Source organism: Quercus suber, unplaced genomic scaffold, assembly GCF_002906115.3.
Source record: "Quercus suber isolate HL8 unplaced genomic scaffold, Cork oak 2.0 scaffold_461, whole genome shotgun sequence".
Classification (NCBI taxonomy): Eukaryota; Viridiplantae; Streptophyta; class Magnoliopsida; order Fagales; family Fagaceae; genus Quercus; species Quercus suber.
In genome coordinates, this window is record NW_027069912.1 from 130,647 (window position 1) to 150,774 (window position 20,128).

At 33.7% G+C, this 20,128-nt stretch overlaps 2 protein-coding genes and 1 pseudogene across 3 annotated transcripts; all 3 read right to left on the reverse strand.

The window, feature by feature from the left end:
• LOC112019401 (signal peptide peptidase-like 1) overlaps positions 1-20,128 on the reverse strand; it is a 50,764-nt pseudogene that overhangs the window by 26,515 nt on the left and 4,121 nt on the right.
• Positions 8,951-14,799, reverse strand: LOC112026434 (cleavage and polyadenylation specificity factor subunit 2). 2 transcript variants are annotated; one of them, XM_065762526.1, is made up of 6 exons: positions 14,627-14,799; positions 14,218-14,336; positions 13,389-13,483; positions 13,131-13,282; positions 12,871-12,928; positions 8,951-9,230 (listed from the first exon to the last, which is right to left on the reverse strand). In XM_065762526.1, exons 1-6 carry the CDS (start codon positions 14,629-14,631, stop codon positions 9,189-9,191), a joined length of 471 nt encoding a protein of 156 aa, XP_065618598.1. In that variant the 5' UTR covers positions 14,632-14,799; the 3' UTR covers positions 8,951-9,188. The 2 variants fall into 2 exon arrangements, with proteins under 2 accessions (XP_065618598.1, XP_065618597.1); XM_065762525.1 differs by lacking the exon at positions 14,627-14,799 and adding an exon at positions 14,428-14,620.
• LOC136061026 (cleavage and polyadenylation specificity factor subunit 2-like) lies at positions 14,898-17,378 on the reverse strand. Its single transcript, XM_024059118.2, has 4 exons — positions 17,187-17,378; positions 16,951-17,119; positions 15,875-15,971; positions 14,898-15,133 (listed from the first exon to the last, which is right to left on the reverse strand). The coding sequence occupies exons 1-4, from the start codon at positions 17,333-17,335 to the stop codon at positions 14,970-14,972; spliced, it is 579 nt and encodes a 192-aa protein (XP_023914886.1). The 5' UTR covers positions 17,336-17,378; the 3' UTR covers positions 14,898-14,969.

Below are 20,128 nucleotides of genomic sequence, written 5' to 3' on the forward strand. Positions count from 1 at the left end.
TAGAAGAATTCTTTCTGTGAATTTAGCTTAGGCCGTGGTGCTTCTTAGAGTAAGATCTGGTGAACTTAATTGATTTTTTTTTTCGCCCATTCTTTGGTTCAGGTGAGGAAACACATTATTTCAATTTTTAATGTGTTAAAATAGAAGATCTAAAAGTTGATTCATGAAAAGATGTAAAAGTTAAGTTTTAATTTTTACAAAACCTAATTTTTAGATCTTCTTTTATTTTGATTTTTTAGTTTTTATGTTTTAAGAGGAGAGAGACATAAAATGGTAATAAAAATACAAATTTACCCTTGTTTTTAACAGAGGTGGGTAATGGAAGATAACTGGAGCTAACTTCAAGTGGGTAAAGTGCTAATTTTTAAACCATAGGTAGGCAAAGTGTAATTTCTCCTAAAGTTTAATTAGATTCTTGCAAAATAAAAAAGACAATAACAGTTCTAATGATATTTTATTTGTATGCAAATAATCATTACTGAAATTACAAAAATTAGGTTGTATTGAACTAATTCTGGAGCTTGAAGGAATACTATCACCAATTCATTTATCGATTACACCATAGGATAGAGTTTGCAATACAAAATAGTTGCATTGGGTTTGGGTGACAGTCTGCCCATGAAATGCTGGTGTATTCTCAAATCAAATGTATATGTCTACTGGTCCCTTTTGTTTGTTTTTTGTTTTCTTAGCGAGTAAAAGCTTGTCTTTCAGCATTTAAAATTTGTCAAGTGGAAAACATTCAAATATTGCTATCAATTCCTGTTTCCATGTTCGTATAGTTCATAACATGCAATAAACATTTTCTCAGCAACTCATCAACCAAAGAGTAAAAGCTAATCTTTTAGCTAAGTACTCTATACTAGTATAAGGCAGAGCCGGTCTAGCTGGAAGGTGTCCCACCATTCCTGTCTCGTTGTCTAAATTTGGATGTAAATGTTGTTTAAGTCAATGATATTGTATTTGTTCTGGGAAAAGAAGAAGAAGCTAGTCTCCCAATTAAGTCTTCCACTATAAAAAGTTTTTTTTTTTTTTTTTTTTTTTTGGGAAAAAAGTTTCTCTCTCTCTTTGTGCCAGTGGTCAGGCCTCTACGTCGGTGGATCGGCGGGTTTTTTTTTTTTTTTTTTTTGCTTGTTGTGACCGGTGCTTAAAGGAAAATGTGGATATGGCTAAAGTGGGTTGTGGGTCATGGTTCTCTCAAGTCTGGTGTTACTAGGTTTTGTTGGTCGTCGGAGATCGCCAGTGTTTGGGTTCGATGTTGCTAGGTTTCTAGGTTGCTCAGATTGGTGATAGGTTTGGTGGAGATCAGTGTGGGTCACGGCAAGGTCGTGCATAGTGGAGACGGGGGTAGATTCCGATGGGTTTTGCTATGGATTTCTAATTCTCTAATGGGGTAAATCCGATTGGTTGGACTTCAGATTCCGCATGGTTGGACTCTGATTCTTCTAGGTTCTGCGCTTTTTTTTTTTCTTTTTTTTCTTTTGTTGTAACGTTGGGTTTTTTTTTTTTTTTTTTTAATATGGGTTTTTGTTCTGGTGGGATTTTGGTGAGCAGTGGGCAGTGGTGGCGTAGTGGTCATGGTGGAGGCGCGGTGGTGGTGATTGGGTAGTGGAGGCACGGTGATAGAGGTTGAGGAAAGGTGGAGGAGAAAATTGGGAAAAAACAAAAAAGGAAAAATTATATTTTATTGTGTAGATATATTATTTTAATGAGTAGAAAAGAAAAATTAAAGTTGAGATGCTGGATGTATTATAAAATGGTATTGTATAATTAATAAAGTGGCTTTTTAAGATGGTAAAATAAGATAGGATAGAATTTCTTGATGCGAATGCTCTAAGAGTAAAGCCTAAAGCTACATGCAGTTTATCTTCTATTAGTGGCACTGTCAATTAGAGTGGAAGTCCACATATCAGTTATCTATTGGTAGTTTAGAAAGTTTGTTATGGTTAAATCTTGGCAGCATTTCAGGTAGAGTTTGTTAGTTCCTGTTTAGAGTATAAAATAGGAATAACACTCAATGTAATCTTATCCGAATTTAATACAATTTCCATATATTGAAATGCCTAGAGTATAAAAATTCATGATTTGAATGAATTTTAAAATGAAAGTGTTTATTTGAGTTTTAACTTTTACAAAAGAGCTTATATCTACTTATTTTCATTTATTAAATAAATAAATAAATAACCAAGTACTATGGAAATAATCCTTAGTTTCTCATTTTGATTACCCATTAGTCCATTAACAACAATTAAAAATACACCCCACCCACGTTTTGGATTTTATTTTTGGAGGAAATTCCCGTTTTGAACTAAAACTCTCACTTTGGCCATTTAAAGGAGAGCCCATTTAGACATGAAAATATAAGATCCTATTTAAAAGCTTCTCTCTTATAAAACAAAACTTGTACCTTTAACTCATACTAAAAAAAGTAAAAATACTTGTACATTGCTCATTTTAATTTAGATTTTTAGACTTGCTCCCCAAAACAAAAGAGTGTATCTTTCTTGGGGGCAAGTTTAAACAAATTCCCTAAAAAACACCTATTCTTATCTTAATCAGATCATCCTCTAACTTTAACCAAAACTCTAAATCTCAAAACCCTAAAAAACATAGTAATATTACAAATTTTTTCTCCATCCAATGATATGATAAGCTAAGAATAATAGGTATATACTGTAAGGATGGCGACGCAGTGTAACCAAGTCAAATCATAGATACCATGTCCCCATTTCGAGAGAATGTATTTTGCCATCTTTAATGAGATGACTCTAACAAAGGAGGGGTTACTACAAAAGTGTTTTTTTTTTTTTTTTTTTTTTTTTTTTTAAGACAAACATTTTAGAGATGAATAAAATATGTACAAATAAATAAATTATAAATAAGGTATATAGAAATTCTATTCCCTATAATTAAAATGTTATTAAATAAGAAATATATATACTCAAGATATGTTGGGGGTGGAGTGACCAATATATATATATATATATCTTGTAAGAAAATCAAACCCATAAAAAAATGTTATTTTTATGGAATAATTAATGTCTAGTTTGAAGTAGGGTACTAAGCTTGCAATTCCCTAATATTGATGATTGAAGAGCCATATAAGAAGTCTCATTATTATAGTATGCAAGGCTATGTTTAAAATCCATTGTAATATTTTAGTATGATCGTGTCTTAGCTTCACTTGGCTTTTCCCACCTAAAGTCAGGTGTCCTTTTTGCTTTAACAAATACAATAATTTCATAATTAGTAGCCAATGGAGTGATTAGACGTCAATTTATGAAACAAAAGTTGATAGTTTGATAGCCAAAGGAGTGATTATAGTATGCAAGGCTATATTCAAAATCCAAACAATCAATAAGAGAGTCCTCCGGTTTGCATCTTATAATAAATTAATAATATAAAAGAAAGTATGGAATTTGTTGTTAGAGTATCTCTCCTCTTTTCCCCCTAATTTGGCACTGTCAGTACCAAATTTCTCTAGATATAACACTCACAAATTCAAATTTTAATTATATTTAGTGAAAAGGCTCATAAAATTCAAAGAAAATATCGAAAACTTTAAGTCTCTTATTCAAATATCCAAATTAGATCAAATACCTCCTAATCATAATGGAATTGCTGCGTTGCCACCAATGTAATCAAAATCAAAATACAATTATATAAAACAATAATTCTAAATTCGTGATTGTTATAAATAACACCAATTTAATTTTTAATACATTTTTTTTAAAATTACAAATTTATAGTCCAAAGACTTTAAACCTCCAAAAGTTTTAAAGTTCATTTTATTTTTTGTCCAGCTAGGCTTTTATTAGTCTCCCTTATATAAACTGGGCACAATTTTTTTTATTTTTTTTTGGGAGAAAACTAGGCACAGCTTTTTGACTTAGAAAATTTGTTTCCTAGTACCAATTTCTTCCTTTCACACTAACGTTGAGCTAAAGATGAAGCTCGTGTCGGTGTGGCTCTAGAATCTTGACAATCAATGCTTGTGAGAAGAAATCAATATTCATTTAATGGGAATAGGGGACATTGAAATCTAATACCGTATGCACTGGGTTTTCTTTGCTGACGGGTGAAATTTTGGTGGGGCTCTAAAAGTCTAGATATTGATGAGTCTCCATCTTCGCTTTTGATTCTCAAAAAAAAGGATATTGAAATCAAAGAAGAAAAAAAAGTGCGAGATTGTGAGAGTCAATTAGTTTTTTTTTTTTTTTTTAATAAAGGATAAATTACAAATTATATCCTTAAAATTTAAGGATGTTTGGATTTTACATGTTGAAATTTTAGAATTTAAATTTTACTCCAGAAGTTTAGGCGTATTTGAATTTTATATTTAAAGTTTGGAGGTGTTTAGATTTTACACTCCCAAATTTTAAAACTTTAGAGCATAAAATCTAAACACTTTCAAACTTTGAAGAGAAAAATCTAAACGCCCTTAAAATTTAGGAGGTAAAATTTAAATTCTGAAACGTCAGGATGTAAAATCCAAAGACCCCAAACTTCAAGGATAAAATTCAAATTCTGAAACTTTAAGAATAAAATCCAAACACACAAACTTTTGGTCTATAATTTGCAATTTACTCTTTAATAAATAATTCAATGGTTACAAAATAGGGGAGATGATGAAAACATCCAGAGGTATCAAACAATTAAACTCCAAGACTCTTAACAATGTTAATTACTTTATGCAAAGAGTAGTATGATTAATTTGTTATCTAAAAACAAAAAGAGTAGATGTCACGAGTGGTATATTGGCATCTTTGATCTTTTACGCTAGTTGTTTTGGTTAATATTGATTTATACACTGTTAATTAAATTTAATGATTTTGATTGTGGCTCTCCTAATTTTTCAGAATTTTTATAAATTGCGTATGGATTTGGTAGAGCTCTTATTGTTTTAAGAAGCCTTAGGAAATTTGTAGGGTCTAGTCGAAGTTTTCTTAATTTTGAGACTTTTAAAAGAAAAATAGCAGTTAATTTAAAAAATGGGCGTTGTTTCTCTAATTTACTGGGGTTGAAAATGAAGTGCTTAGTTTAGAATGAGCAGCATGACTAGACCTCCTAGGCATCCAGCTTAACTACAATTCAATAGTATTGTATTAACATCGAGTAACCTTTTAGCATTATTACATGTGCACCATAGTACAAAACTATACGATACAAATGTTCAAGAAATAACACGTCATAGTGCCGAACAAATCTTCAAAAAAAAAAAAAAAAATTCATCACAGTGCCTACACTGTTTCCTTCAGTAACATTGTGCTCTCAAATCTTTTTAAAATGAATTCTACATTTCAAAATGAATCATATATCATATATTCATATGGCAACAATCCACAAAACTAGACTAAAAATTGAAAACAATGGATCCATTTTAGTATATCATATTTTTGAAACAAAATCTCACCGATATGAGAAATTATAAGATCTTCATGGTAGACAAGTGATGTATTCCACTAAAAGACTTTCACTTGTTTAAAATTGTTGAGTTAGAAAAATTTTTAAAACAGAAACTGATTACTGACTCAACAATTTTAAACAAGTAAAAGCCTTTTAATAAATAGGAATTAAATCACCGACAAAGAGTTAGATAGGAATTAAATCACATTTGCAGTGCAATGTCTGTTGGGTTGGATGTATGACACCGCGGGCGTCCAGCCCACTTGATTGGTCAAAGCTCATCTATGAGCTTGCCTTCTCCAGCCACACAAAATCAGCTCTTGGTTTAATGCAAAGCTGACTAAAAGCGTGTGGGACACGCTGAAGTTACAAAGAAGAAAAGACAATGCAGTGTCCGTAGGGTTGGGTCTATGACACCGCGTGGGTCCAGCCTACTTGATTGGTCAAAGCCCATCTATGAGCTTCTCTTCTCAAGCCACACAAATAGTTAGATATGAATTAAATCACATTTGCAGTGTAGTGTCTATTGGGTTGGGTGTATGACACCGCATGGGTCCAGCCCACTTAATTGGTCAAAGCTCATCAATGAGCTTCTCTTCTCAAGCCACACAAAGAGTTAGATATGAATTAAATCACATTTACAATGCAGTGTCTGTTGGGTTGGCTGTATGACACCGCATGGGTCCAGCCCACTTGATTGGTCAAAGCTCATCTATGAGCTTCTCTTCTCAAGCCACACAAAATCAGCTCTTGGTTTAATGCAAAGCTGACTAAAGGCGGGTGAGACACGCTGAAGTTGAAAAGAAGAAGAGACAGTGTAGTGTCTGTTGGGTTGGGTGTATGACACTGCGTGGGTCCAGCCCACTTGATTGGTCAAAGCCCATTTATGAGCTTCTCTTCTCAAGCCACACAAAATCAGCTCATGGTTTAATGCAAAGCTGACTAGAAGCGTGTGAGACACGCTGAAGTTGAAAAGAAGAAATGATTGAGTGCATGATGGAATTGTTTTAGAAAGTTTGTCGTATGAATGTTCATGTAACCAAGAAAAGACAAACTAAATATGCCCTGAGCAATTTCACTGAAAAGATTGTTTACTGATAGATCAGGGAATTCCAATAATATCATGTTACCTTCTTTTTCTAGCATCTTTCCCATCAAATGAATTTGAGACAAGATGAAGAAATGCAACCCAGTAAGACCTCAGTAGAAACTGATACATACAAGTTACTTGAAAGGTTTATGATACTTAAAAATATGGAATAACAGAAAACTCATGGAAAGTACTAGAGAAAAATAAGTAACCATAAGGTTCAAGTTCATTTGAACACATTGGCAAATGTCTTACAGCTATTATTGGCAAAAATCCAAATACCAATAGAGAAGCAAGTTTCCATAGTTTTGGAAGAGTATCTTCAACAAATTTGTTGAATTTTTAGCTGAGAGCCACTGGAGGTCTGGTGCTGTCATTTCACCCATCTAGCGTGGTACAAATCTCTAATCCCCATGAATCTATTCCAATCTGCAGTGAAAAAGGTATAATTCTGAAGAAGCTATTGTTGTTTAGGCACAATGGTTCAAGCTTATATTAGGAAGCCAATGAGTTGGGAATTTCAGGTTTTTTGTTCCTAGTTTTATATGGGTCAAAGATAGTCAATGTGCCTAGTAATGATTAAGTTCTCCTGATTGAGATTTATCTTATATGTCAAGAACTATCAGGGCACTCCCTATTTGTGTTTTGGAACAAAATGAGGATATTGGTTAGGAAAAGTGATTTGAGTGCAATATTCTGTGACATTTGGATATAACCACTCTGGTAGCTAACCCATGAAGCAATTAAATTTTAATCAACAACTTCAGAATTTAGCCATACCTTGGATACATTGCAATCACATTTGTTGATCAATTTAATTTTTTGATAAGTAATAAGTTTATTGATATCAAAAAGGGGAACACCCTAGTACACAGGGAGTGTACAAGGGGTCCGAATGATCAATTTAATGTACATATCCAATTTCCAGAACCGTCTGAAATTCCTATTTGTGAGAGGTCTTACTGTTTAAGATTTTTGTGTTTGTAACCAAGTAGGAAATTGTGGACTGGTCTAACAAGAACTCTGAAAAAATTATGTTCAAAAGTAGTCCCATTGGAGCTGACATTCATGACAATAGAGTTTGAAGACAAGTCTAAATTCTTTTTATTTTGAGAAATCAGCAAAATGCAATTCAGACACATTGTCCTCCAAGAAATTCTGTGCAATATTTTAACTCCTTCCAAGTATGAAAGTAGAACCCAGCTTTCTAGTGTGGTTCCCCCATTCAATTGATTCAATTTAAGATGTAATGTCCACAAGGTTAACAATTTTCCATGAGATTTTGAGATGGGACCATCGAAGAAGTTATCATATATACAAAGAAAGATATGCAAGATGCCTAAATTGGTCTAAGAAATCTGGGATTTTCCCTCTAAGCTGACTACTGGACAAAAACATGTTAAGGTTCCAAAAATTTAGTTTGGTACACTCCATACTTGGTCTTGTAGATTACTGGAGCCTAAGGAAAGGTACGAAAGTTTATTACTAATTGCTTTTGTGCCATTAAATGATTCATAGAAAGATTAAGTGGAATGTAAAATTGACATTTTCAGGGACCAATGCGTGTCATGAAGTTGGCATTGAGGCAACCATATTGCTGAAAGAGAAGGGAGCTAATTCATTACCTAAAGCAAATTTTTGTTCCCCTTGGAAGGTTGACACCACTTGTGCAAAAATATTGATGGAAGAAAGATGAGAAACCTAACATAGAGCATTCGTAAAAGATCATTTCACTGTAGATTACAAAAATAAATCTCTGATAGATGTCTAAGCTGCTGACAAATGAATACTCCAAATCCTGCAAAGGAAAGATCAAGATGTGTAAGTCTCTTCCAAGTAACCAAAATAGCTTGGAATACCCTTACCAGTAGAATTATTAAACTTAAGTATTTTAGTAGTTCTAGCTAGAGTAATGAAGGATTAATCTTGCCACCCAATGGTAATCTATATCAGCAGAATTTGAAATTGCTTGGTGGGGCTCAACCCAACTTTCCACTTATATTGTCACATTAGACTCCAGAAATTTTCTTGAATAGACTAAGTTGACAACCCATTTGAAGGATTTTTAAGAGCTTCATGAAGGGATTGTTTCTCTTTCTCATTGCAAGTTACATTGGAGCTCCTTTGCATAAGCTGGAATACTAGGGTATTAAAAAGAAAACAAAAGCAAGAGAAGCACAAGAAATTATGAAAGATATAGACATGATGAAGCAATAATTAAGGAAGAATTTTGGTCAAAGGAAACTTGAAACGTTCATAGCGGGCCACAAAACAAGCATGTAGTTAAATAGGCTTTTCACCAAAACTAGTCATTGATGCTTAGGCCACAAATAATGTTTATGCCTTTGTTCATTTCTCCAGTAATTAACCATGGTGATTATTAAAATATCAGCTTAGAAGGAACTGTATACTACCAGCAGATAAACATCATAATTTTCATGTATGCTAGGGTCATGATTCTCTAAAGACTTGTAAATAGGATCTTCAAAGTTCACTAAATACAAAGTTTGTTTCAGGTGGGATAAAGTATTCCATAGTACACTATTGAGCTCAACTTCCAAGTTGCGAGTTTCATGTTCTTTTTCATTGGTCCAAAATAGATTGTAAGACAAGCTTTCATATTACACAGGCCTTCAGCCCAAACAAATCTTAACAGCTTTCAGCTGAGGGCTTCTTGGTCATGTCCCCCTTCCTATAGATTTGAGATGCTTGCTCTGACTTCTGAATTAAGAAACTGCATACCAGTAGCAAATAAATGTATAGGAACATGGAAACATGGTATCAAATTTCATTTAGACCAAGGTGCAGTAGCTTTTGCAAAAATAATAAAGGAAGCAACATTGCCTAACCAGGTGATGGGCTCACCATCACTGTCTTGATTAATTAAGCACAACCTTTGATTCCCTAAACATCATCTTTTTAGCCAAATGAGAACATATTCATCATTAAAAAAACAAAGCAATATTGATTAGCTAAGTATAACCTTTTGTTTCCTAAATATCCTTTTTTAATTTATTTTTAAAGTTGAATGAGATTTATTCATTAGAAACAAATACATTGCAAACAAGACTAGCAGACTACCAAAAAAAAACCAAAATAATACAAAGAGCCCTATCAACAATAAGCATAAAACACTATAGATGACAGGACAACATATCATCAAAAGCAAACAGAAGATAGAAAAATACAAAGGTTAAGAATTAGAATCAAATATGGTCAAAGGGATATTTCAAAAGAACACAACCTTTGTTTCTGGCAGAATTCACAATATGCCTGCTTGACGCCAGTCCATCTAACCTTTACGACAATAATCTTGGACGCAGTTTTTTCATCTTTAGGTTGTTCTCATGCCATTGAGAGGTTTCTCTATCTAAGTTGGATATATAAGAGCAATCCAAGAAACTTCAAATATGATAACAACAAAGCTTTTCTGCCTTTTAGAACTCCTATTGCCCAAGCTAACTATGCACCCCAAGTATCAGGTCTTCTAGGAATGGAACAAAGCCTATTAGTTAGATTACCTGGTAAGCTTGAACTGCTAAACTTTTGGTGTAGTAAGTCTAATAGCATTTCATGTTGTCCCCCACATTTAGATTTTCCTGATTTTGAAGTTCTAAATTGACATTTTCTGCTACAGTGTGATCGATGTTTGCCTCAAAAAACTTGCCCTGAATATGAATTAAAGCCACAAGATTTACTCATCTACACCCATTTGATAGTTAAATTTGAAAGTTCTTATTCGAATTAACAGGAGAATTGTACAGAAATTTTCAAACACGTATAGAAAATTTTCACACAGACATGAATCTCTTTAACATTATGGACTATAGAGAGAGAGAAATCAAATTGGCTTGCCTTTGGCAAGATATAGTAATATAGATTACCATTTTTAACAGATGGGTGCTTGTATGAGCTGAAAATTGATTTTAAACTATCAAATTGGATTGCCTAGGACATTTATAGGAAGAAACATTGTATTCATATATATATTCTATCTGTCATCAAAGTAAATGATTTCTTTTAGAAATTAGGTAAAGCAGATCTAGAAAATAGTCCTAGGATTGTGCCACTTGTCCCAAAAAATCATTTCTGTTCCACGAGAACATTTTAACAAAATATACAGCAGGTAGTATTTTCATCATCTCTTTGAGTAAGCTTGCAAGTCCACTTAGTTGTGATGCAATCTGGTGATGATAATATGCTTTGTCCAATAACTATGACGCATAGTATACTAAAATAAATGCTGATATGCATTTCTTGATATTGTTTTCCTATCCTAACAAATAAATCCTATTGTGTTTATTGTAAATCCATGATGATATCTATTAGGCAAATGCAGCATTTGGAATGGCTGTGTGATGAATGTAAACTGAAATTCTTGGAGCTAAAAGTAAAGAGGAACCACTGGTTCATTAGTTTCAAAATTGAGAATCAAGAAGAGGTGGTGGAGAAACTTGGAAGCCCAGATGAAACCTGAGGACTTTGTAGAGTCTCTGCCTGCCAATGGGTGCTGCCCATGATATGTATTTCATCACTGATGAGAAATTCCAGAAAGCAAGATTTTTTTCATTGCATGGTAATTCTACTTTTCCTCAAGTAAGTCTATATGCATGCTTAAAGACTAATGTTTCTCCTTTGGAATACTGTGCACATAAATTCTGACGAAAAAATCATAGCAAATTTTGCTTCCCAAGTAATGTAACTACACTCAAAATGTTAATGACACAATAGAACTAGAAATTGGATGCCAAACTAGATTTGGCTTCCAGGCTGAACGCTTCTCCTCTTTGAAGGCGTGCAATTATATTGAGGGCCAAAATAATAAACAATTTGGGATGCAACGTTGCCTATGAAAGTTGAGTCTCTTGTTTTTCAGGTCAACTTGACACATCAAAAGTGAGAAATAAGATGGTCTATGCCACCTCCAAAGATAGATTCAAGCGGGACCTAGATCTGGATGCACTCAAGTCAAGTTGCGAGCAACAGATCCTAGTAAAATGAACCTTGACATTGTAAAAGGGCAAGCACTTTGTCACTTCACCCTTTTGATGTTTAGCTCTTCCTAACAATAATATTCTATGAAGAAATCCTCAATAGAGAATGTGATATATCAACTATAAAGGATCATAATACATCTGAATATTTTAATATGAAGGAATCAGAGGATCAAATATCTCTTTACCTGTTGTCACATGGACATTGCCCAAGGACAAACTTAACAAAATTATTCAAGAAGAAGCACAATGACACCGGCATAAACATATGGTCTTATTGAAAATACTAGAACAGGGATGCTATATGATGAAGTGATGAAAAAGGTGCTTTAAAAGGACTAAAGGTTGTAACTAAGAAAAGCCAGGCTTAATAATGAGAAAATAGTTAAAACTGATGTCCTCAAGTATGCGAAAACTGCATTCTTGATCTGGGATGGATCAACCATGACAACAGAGGCAGTTTAAGAGGATAAACCATATCCAAGGACATGATGAAAAAAGTTGAGAAGTGTTTACAACGCATAACAAGGCCAAAATTACAAAAAATTTAAGTCAAATGTATACTAAAGCAGGAATAGAATAAACAAGAGAAAATGATTTAGGCAATGGCTTGGGATACAGTATAGAAGATATCAACCTCAATAGAGGCATTTGACTAATAAGGACCTGTGTAGCCAACTTTCAACCCAAGAACTTAAAAAAGCCAAAGACATCCTTATGTATTTCCATGAAAGCATCTGTTTACTTTTTTAACATCTTAAGATTGAGCAGCAGCATCAATTAAGACCTAGCACGCATGGTAAATTCTACATGAGAAAAACAGTTAGATTTCTTTTAAGGGGGAAGAGATATCATGAAGGTAAAATTTCTTTGAAAAGGATAGAGCACAAATGAAATGGGAATGAACTCAAACACAATCTTCGTTGTGTTTGCAGAATTAGAAGTTTCACAGCTGCAAGGACAGGGGATTGTGAATTCTCAAATTCCAGGTTTGGATATAACAAATTGAAGCACGCAAACTCAATCACAGCATTAGCTTCAAGGACAAATTCCAGATTAGTTATCAGTATCTAAACTTCAGAAAGTGTAAGACAACTCAAAATGCTTTTTCATAAGTATACAGCTTAAATGCCTATCAAGGACAAGTCAACATCCAAGGTCCTAAAAAATATACCTGGCCTCTTTCAGTGAAGAGGACAAGATTCTTGGCATCTGTCGCCCATTCGACAAATATATCATGCCAAACTCGCCATGGATGCTAGAACAACCTGTATTAAATGTATAAGTCCTTTTTTTGTGTGGCTAACAATATAAAATGTATGTGTCATTTCCATCAATAGTGGGCAAAAGCGGAGTCAATGTATACAGAGGCAATCTAACCTTTGGACCATCTGGAGCATTATCAAGTTCACTCTTGCTAATACAAAATCTGACATGTCTGCAAATGAAAATTGCCTGTAAGAAATATTACCCAAGAATATGAAACTGCATTTTATGTGTTTAGTTATTCAGATATTTTAGATTGTCTTGAAGTACACAGAAAACTAGAAAATAAAATCTAAGGCAGCACAAAAAGCAATAGCAATATTAAAGTGCAGAATATTCTTAGGAAAAAAATAAATTAAGAAAGAGCAACTTACTTAAGAAGAAAGGGATTTTCACGATTCTGTTCAAAAGACTTTGCAATGGAATCACTCATCCACTCAAGGTAACTCTTAACATAATCAATCGTGCTAGATGCGACATATGTAAGAAAGAAGATGGGATAGTTCAAGCATTTATCCGACCAATACTGCAACCATCACCAAGGCCCAATGTCAAAATCGCTCAATGATAATTGTAAAAGGAATAGTAAAAACAGTTAATCAGAACTAGAAAAGTGCATTTTCCCTACTAACATGTTCTAATATTAAAATAAGCTCCAATACTTGCCCAGCTGTGTACACAGGTAGTAATATATTTCCACCAGCACCTAAAGTTTTCTTTATGGTTTCTAAATAAACAAAGCAAGACAACATAAGAATACAAAAACCATGTTCCTCAGCATAATCTTGAAATATGTCTATTTTTTTATTGGTAAGTTACACGTGTACTCAGTGGCTTTGAATACACGACCTCACCCTCTGTCCACTCTTGCGGGAAGAGGGAACATAATCTTGAAATATACAGTTTGTTATCAATGACCGTGTGCTAGGCATTCATGCATGCGTGTATGACTTTGAAATATTAAAAATGAAAACTACACATTAAAAAAAAATTATAAAAACAGGGAGGAACATGTATTATATCATAAACAAACACATTTGTCTAAATACATTGTTTTTTCTCGCATGTATTAGGCTGATTGTTAAAAGCATTGACAACTCCTGTTATTAGGACTGAAGGCTGGAGAAAGATGATAGACCAGTCACATTCACAAAAGGTAGCATAGAAATCATAAAACCACACACATACGTTATCTACAACTATGTGATCAGTGTTTATGCATGTGCATATATTTTTTCTATAGGAAATACCAAAATTCAACAGAGCCAACAAAAGCAAGGATCCAAAGGTGCCAATGAGCTATGGCTTAACTGGCACTTCCTCCTCATAGAATAATGGGGTGGAAAGTGAGGCCATGAGTTCAAGACCCAATGGATGCCTGTGTAATTTACCAAATTAGAATAAAAAAATTAAGGGACCTAAAGGTGGATGAAAAGTTGCAAAATCATAAGAATATGGTACCTCCAAATTCATTCTCCTTTTCACCACGTCTATAAGGCTGATTGTTCAGAGCATTATAAGCATCTGTAATTAGAACAGCAGGCCGCACAAAAGATGCTAGAACAGTTCCATTCAAATGCCTGATAAAAACCACACCAATAAGTATTTTTTCTCCTATTTCTTTATTGAAGTTTAAACAGGTAAAATTAATTAGAATGAAGGTCCAATCACCTATGAAGCAAATTGTTGTAGTATATGGAACAATATGGGAATGTAGCACACCACCACATGGAATGATGGGGTCAGACTTAAACATTATATATGAAAGATGTTAATTTAACCTTAAATATCAACTTTTAAAAGTATAAATAAGGAAAGACAAAGAAGGAAAGTTTCAATTCCCAAATTAGTGTATTTGGATGAAATGTACCACATTTTGGATTGAGTTTTCTGGAATGTGGTTCTCTACCAGATTATTGTATTATGGCAATTGTTGGAAGGAAGATGTTCCTTTCTTTGCGATGGTTTAAGTCAACAGCATATATGACATCCTCACCATCCTTTGTTATCTTCCACATAGTACCTCCCAAAAGATGCCCAGCCACATGATAAACATTATATATGAAAGATGTTAATTTAACCTTAAATATCAACTTTTAAAAGTATAAATAAGGAAAGACAAAGAAGGAAAGTTTCAATTCCCAAATTAGTGTATTTGGATGAAATGTACCACATTTTGGATTGAGTTTTCTGGAATGTGGTTCTCTACCAGATTATTGTATTATGGCAATTGTTGGAAGGAAGATGTTCCTTTCTTTGCGATGGTTTAAGTCAACAGCATATATGACATCCTCACCATCCTTTGTTATCTTCCACATAGTACCTCCCAAAAGATGCCCAGCCACATGAGGAGCAATCACAATTCCCTCCCCTTTGCCTAGCATTAGTATAATAATTCCAAAAACAAAACAAGGAAAAAAAAAGAATTAAAAGGGGAGAAAGCAAGAGGAGGGGGAGGGGGGCAAAAATAAGATTATCAATGCATCTAAAATACATGTCATATCCAAATTCCACTAATAATGTATACATGACCAACCCGATTTAGCATCCAATCGTCTCAATCCATATCAAAACTGATGAATAGGGAAGAAGCCCCTCTAAGAGTCTGTTTGGCATCAACTTTAGCTTTTAGTTTTTTTGTACAGCTTTTTAAAAGCCCATTTTTTTTTCCAGCATTTTCTCACTTTTTCAAATTTTTTCAAGATACAAGTATACTTTAGCACACTTTTAGTAAAAAAAAAAAAAATCAGCAAAAAGCTAGATAAGTTGTTCCCAAATGGACACTAAATTTGAAAACATTCCAAAAGTGGACATGCTTAAAACTTTCATGCCTTATTGGTTGATAATATACCTTCTCCTTTTTTAACTTAAAACACCATTCACTTTATAGATACATCATTGTACTCACTAGGTACAAGGCCATACAGAGCATCGATTCTCATAGTCTACCACATGTACATCAAAAGCTTTGTAGAACAGATGGCAGAAAACTGACACCTTAGCCCATAAATTCTTATTTTTTTTCACCCAAATCACTTAACTCAAAAGAAGAGAAAAGAATGAATGTACATGAATAGCCCCCAAAAAGTGAACATAGATCATCACTAAAAATGCATACCAGTGAGATGATGGTTCTGAGAATAGGTTAGTCTGGTCATAACTTGGAAAGCAGAATCAATATCATCTAAAGTAAACAGATCAAACTCTGATATTTGCTGCAAAAGAAGAGATATAATTACACCTCAAATTAACTTATCAGCACACATGACACCTAAAACAAATTTGCAACAAACAGATGCAAGTTCCCAAGAACCACAATCAGAATAAGAGAACTCAAGGGAAAAAGTTTGATGCACAAATTGGTTTTGATAAAAGAAAACACAATCTTCACAACAACAAAAAGTGTGTTGCAAAAAAAGGCAGTTAGAGTGATTGATGATCAATGAGTTAAAGGCTAAAAGGAGAGCACTCCAAGAACAATTTTTGCACAAAATAACCAGATAAGTCATTCTGTTTCTATTTCATGACTTACATTGTGAGTGCAGATTTTCTTTCTCGTTTTTTCTTGATAAATAGCATAGTGTTCTAATTTTTAACCCAAGCTTCTCTACTATCTAGATTAAGAGTCCGTTTGGAAACCGCTTATTTTGCTGAAAGTAAGTAGAAAAAAAGCCCACTTTAGGAGTAAAAATAAGCTAAAAAGTAAAATAAGCTAACTTTTTCTCAAATCCCAAATGCAACCTAAGTAATGAATTCACAAATTTTCAATTGTTTATGTACATCTTGACCAATCATATATACTGAACGCAGAAAATGCCGACATTAAATTATTTTTTATTTAATTAGATACTACAGGATTTGAACCTTTGGTGTCACTCATAACTATCAGACAAATATACCAATATGTACATTTTCTGTGTAAGCGGAATTTGATCTCAGGTCGCTCATTCAAGTACAAGAGACTTTAGTAGTTAAACTAACTGGAATCACAATTAAGATACTTCATCATGTATGTGAAGCGGTGGAGGTTCAATCAAAGCTACTTCCTCATCGAGTTAATAACGCAATTAAGATAGATTCAATCAAAGTACATCACACTATATATCTAGGAAATCACATTTCAAATAAAATTTACAATAATACACAGTACTCAAAAGAAATCGAGTTTTGGAAGAAGAAGAAAAAAAGGTTCACCTTTCGTGAGAGAAACTGCTCGTACATAGTGAGAAGACCTAATCTGTAAACCGGCTCGGTGGCGTAAACCGGAGCGTTGAGCCCGAGCTGCTTCATGGCATAAGGAAGCGCGCCGAGGTGAAGCGTGTCTGGATGCGACACCAGTACCGCGTCTATCGTCGACGCTACCCTGCAAAAGCAAAATCAGCAAATGAGGCTTTTTAGAGAGAGAGAGAGAGGAGAGAGATTGTATGTACTTGAAGAGAGGTTGGTGGAGAGTAGGGTCGAAGTGGTCGTTCCAGCCACAGTCGATGAGAAAGTTGAAGCTGTCGATGGAGACTAAGCATGAGAGTGGGTTCTCGTTGTACACTCCACATAGTGGAGTCACCTGCACCGAAGTTCCCATCTCTCTCTCTCTCTGAAACCTTTTTTTTTTTTTGGTCTTAAAAACTAGGAATGAAGAGGAGGGATCGGTGTCGTTTTTCAAGCGTTTTTCTTTTTGAAAGGTTTTTTTAAGTACAGCCTATACTCTATAGTAAGCCTACGGTGTTTGCACGGCGTCGTTTTGTGTGAGCATAGTAATTGTGTGGAATGGAAATAATTTATATTTATATCAACACACTTTTTTTTTTCATGATTAAAGTTGTGATTAATTTGTGAATAAAAAATTGTGTGATTGGCCACTGTCCACAACCTCAGTAAATCTGTTTTGGGGGAGGAGTTCGTAAAGAAATATGATGGAATGGATAAATCATAAATGAATGAGGTAAAAAAAAAAAAAATTTAACCTTGTTTAATAAGGTGCATCTCAATTCTCAAGTGTGCTTTATTGTTATTATTTTGCTATATATATATATATATATATATATATGTGAAGATTTAAATTAGCCACTTGATCTTAAAATAAATTGCATGAATTAATCCATTGATTTATTATACAAACACTAACTATCAAAAGAAAAGAACAAATAAAATTTACCATTCTTGTAATTTTCTATCTTTGGATTTTGGATATATTATTTCAATCGAAACATATATTTCATTTTGTCCATAACTTTCACTATTGTGTATTTTTATAAAGTACAAAAGAACCATATACAATATTATGTTTAGCCTTTTTATTTGACTAGAATATTGTCATATAATCCATCAAATAAAAAAAAATTATTATATAAATTTTATAAAAATGAACTTACAAACTTTATACATACATTTGTATTATCCATTTGAGCTAGTAGACAAAACATATTGTTCTTTCAAGTTTATTAACACTTGTTTTAATTAAATGTTATGGATATTATATGCTTTTTATATGTGAAAATATATGCATTTTACCATTAACCGTTTTTTAATTCAATGTTTTATTTTATAAGTGTTTTTTAGTTCAATGTAATGGATATTTGAATTTTTTATACGTTATATTTGAAGAATATGAATTTTACTTCAATACTTTTGCTTTTGTGCAATTTTAGTGCTAAGAGTCTTGTGCTTGCTCAGTGTTTGGAGACTAGATAGTGAGTGTCACATTGATATCCCTCCATTTCATTTTGTTGGTAACCAGAGATTGCTTGTGCTCAATAAATGAACTTGAGAAGAAAATGGGAAGTATTATTTTCCATAATGTTTTGCATCTTATAAATGCATACTCTTGGAGCTCATATCATTTTCAGTGTCAACCCCAAACAGAGATTATCCGACCATTTCAATCCAACACAACACTACTCTTCTAAAATTGAAGCTAGCTTTTCTTTTTACCCCAAACAGTGATTATTCTAACCATTTCAATCCAACACAACACTACTCTCATACAAATTGAAGCTTCATAATCTTTTTTGCTAAACAAAAAAAAATTACAATGGTGGCACTTTTAAAAAAAATTTCAGATGTCACACTACATCACGTGTATTTGTCTCACTTCTTGGTTCAGAAGCCTGGGAGAGCAAGAAGATTACAAGAATATTGGTGCCAAGAGCCTGTGTAACCTTTTTCCCTCAAACACCCTCAAATTGGGTCTCATTCATGTCACAGATTTAGTATGGTAATGGATGTTCTCTCGTCTCAAGAGAGAGCCCAAAGAAGGGTACAACAAGGCTAACAGAAATTTCCCTATTATCATTGCTGGGCAATTAGAGGGAAACCTCTCTTGCCAAATGTTGGATAAGGCAAAATAAACATAATTGATTTTCTATTTAAGTTTAACAAGAACTATCAAGTGAATCTACAACTTTCAATTGGCACTGCAGGCAGCGATGTGTTGGATTGGATCATAAAAAGTCTCAAACTTCTGTTTGGTGAGCTTTTTCATTTGGGTTCGGTATGTTTCCTTCCCATAGCTCCATTAGCTCCTTTCTTAGCCAAGAGATCACAACAATAGGTCCTAGAGTAGAAGGTACCTACATTAACCAAAAATATGGAATAGGGTAAGAGGTAAAAAGGAGCAATAGTGGTTCCTTTACATAAAACTAGAGTGCTATCGAGAACAAGGCAAATCCACCTAGTATTGTGTTGCAACCATGCTACTCAAGATGTGCTGTGGTGTGTTTTGTTTTTGGTTTTTGTTTTTCTGGGAGGGGGGAGGGTTTTGTTTTTTAGAGTTTAAAACCAAAAATATCAGTATTTGGTGTCATAAATCGAGAAGATATCTTATGAATTGGATATATACATCCTCCCTCTCATATCATGTAATCCCCCACAGCCGAGGGGCCCACACATTGTGAGATGGAAGATACATGTACAAGCTAATTATTGCATACAATTAGACATTGCAGGAGTTTAAAACCAAAATATCAGTATTTATTGTCATAAAAGAAGACATCTTATGCATCAGATACATACATCCTCCATCTCATATTGTGTAATCCCACACAGCTGTGGGCTCCACATATTATGAGATGGTAGATACCAACATCCAATGCATAAGCTAATTATTGTATAAAATTAGACATTACAGGAGACTTAAAACCATTTCCAACATTTACCAACCATAGAGGCCTATGATGGACGCCAAAAATCTCATTGACACAAAAATCTGAACCAACAAAGCTGACCAAAGAAGCTGCTGACTTAAGTTTATACTTGTTAATTTTATATGGAGTCATATATACACAATAGACCAATAAACTGCTAAAAAGAACAGAGCAAAAAGAATTTGCATGCATAAATATTTGTAGAAGATACCAACAAACTTGACAAAGATCAT

What these genes read in the sequence shown, in the direction of transcription:
- LOC112026434 (XM_065762525.1), bottom strand. Translation starts at nt 14,486, where the DNA reads ATGTGGTGGTGTGCTACATTCCCATATTGTTCCATATACTACAACAAT. An exon ending in AAAGGAGAATGAATTTGGAG is followed by an intron (nt 13,484 to 14,217) that starts GTACCATATTCT and finishes TTGTTTATTTAG; the next exon opens with AAACCATAAAGAAAACTTTA. An exon ending in TTATTTTAATATTAGAACAT is followed by an intron (nt 13,283 to 13,388) that starts GTTAGTAGGGAA and finishes TGATGGTTGCAG; the next exon opens with TATTGGTCGGATAAATGCTT.
- LOC136061026 (XM_024059118.2), bottom strand. Translation starts at nt 17,335, where the DNA reads ATGGGAACTTCGGTGCAGGTGACTCCACTATGTGGAGTGTACAACGAG. An exon ending in AGCAGTTTCTCTCACGAAAG is followed by an intron (nt 15,972 to 16,950) that starts GTGAACCTTTTT and finishes CTTCTTTTGCAG; the next exon opens with CAAATATCAGAGTTTGATCT. An exon ending in TCAGAACCATCATCTCACTG is followed by an intron (nt 15,134 to 15,874) that starts GTATGCATTTTT and finishes TACTAATGCTAG; the next exon opens with GCAAAGGGGAGGGAATTGTG.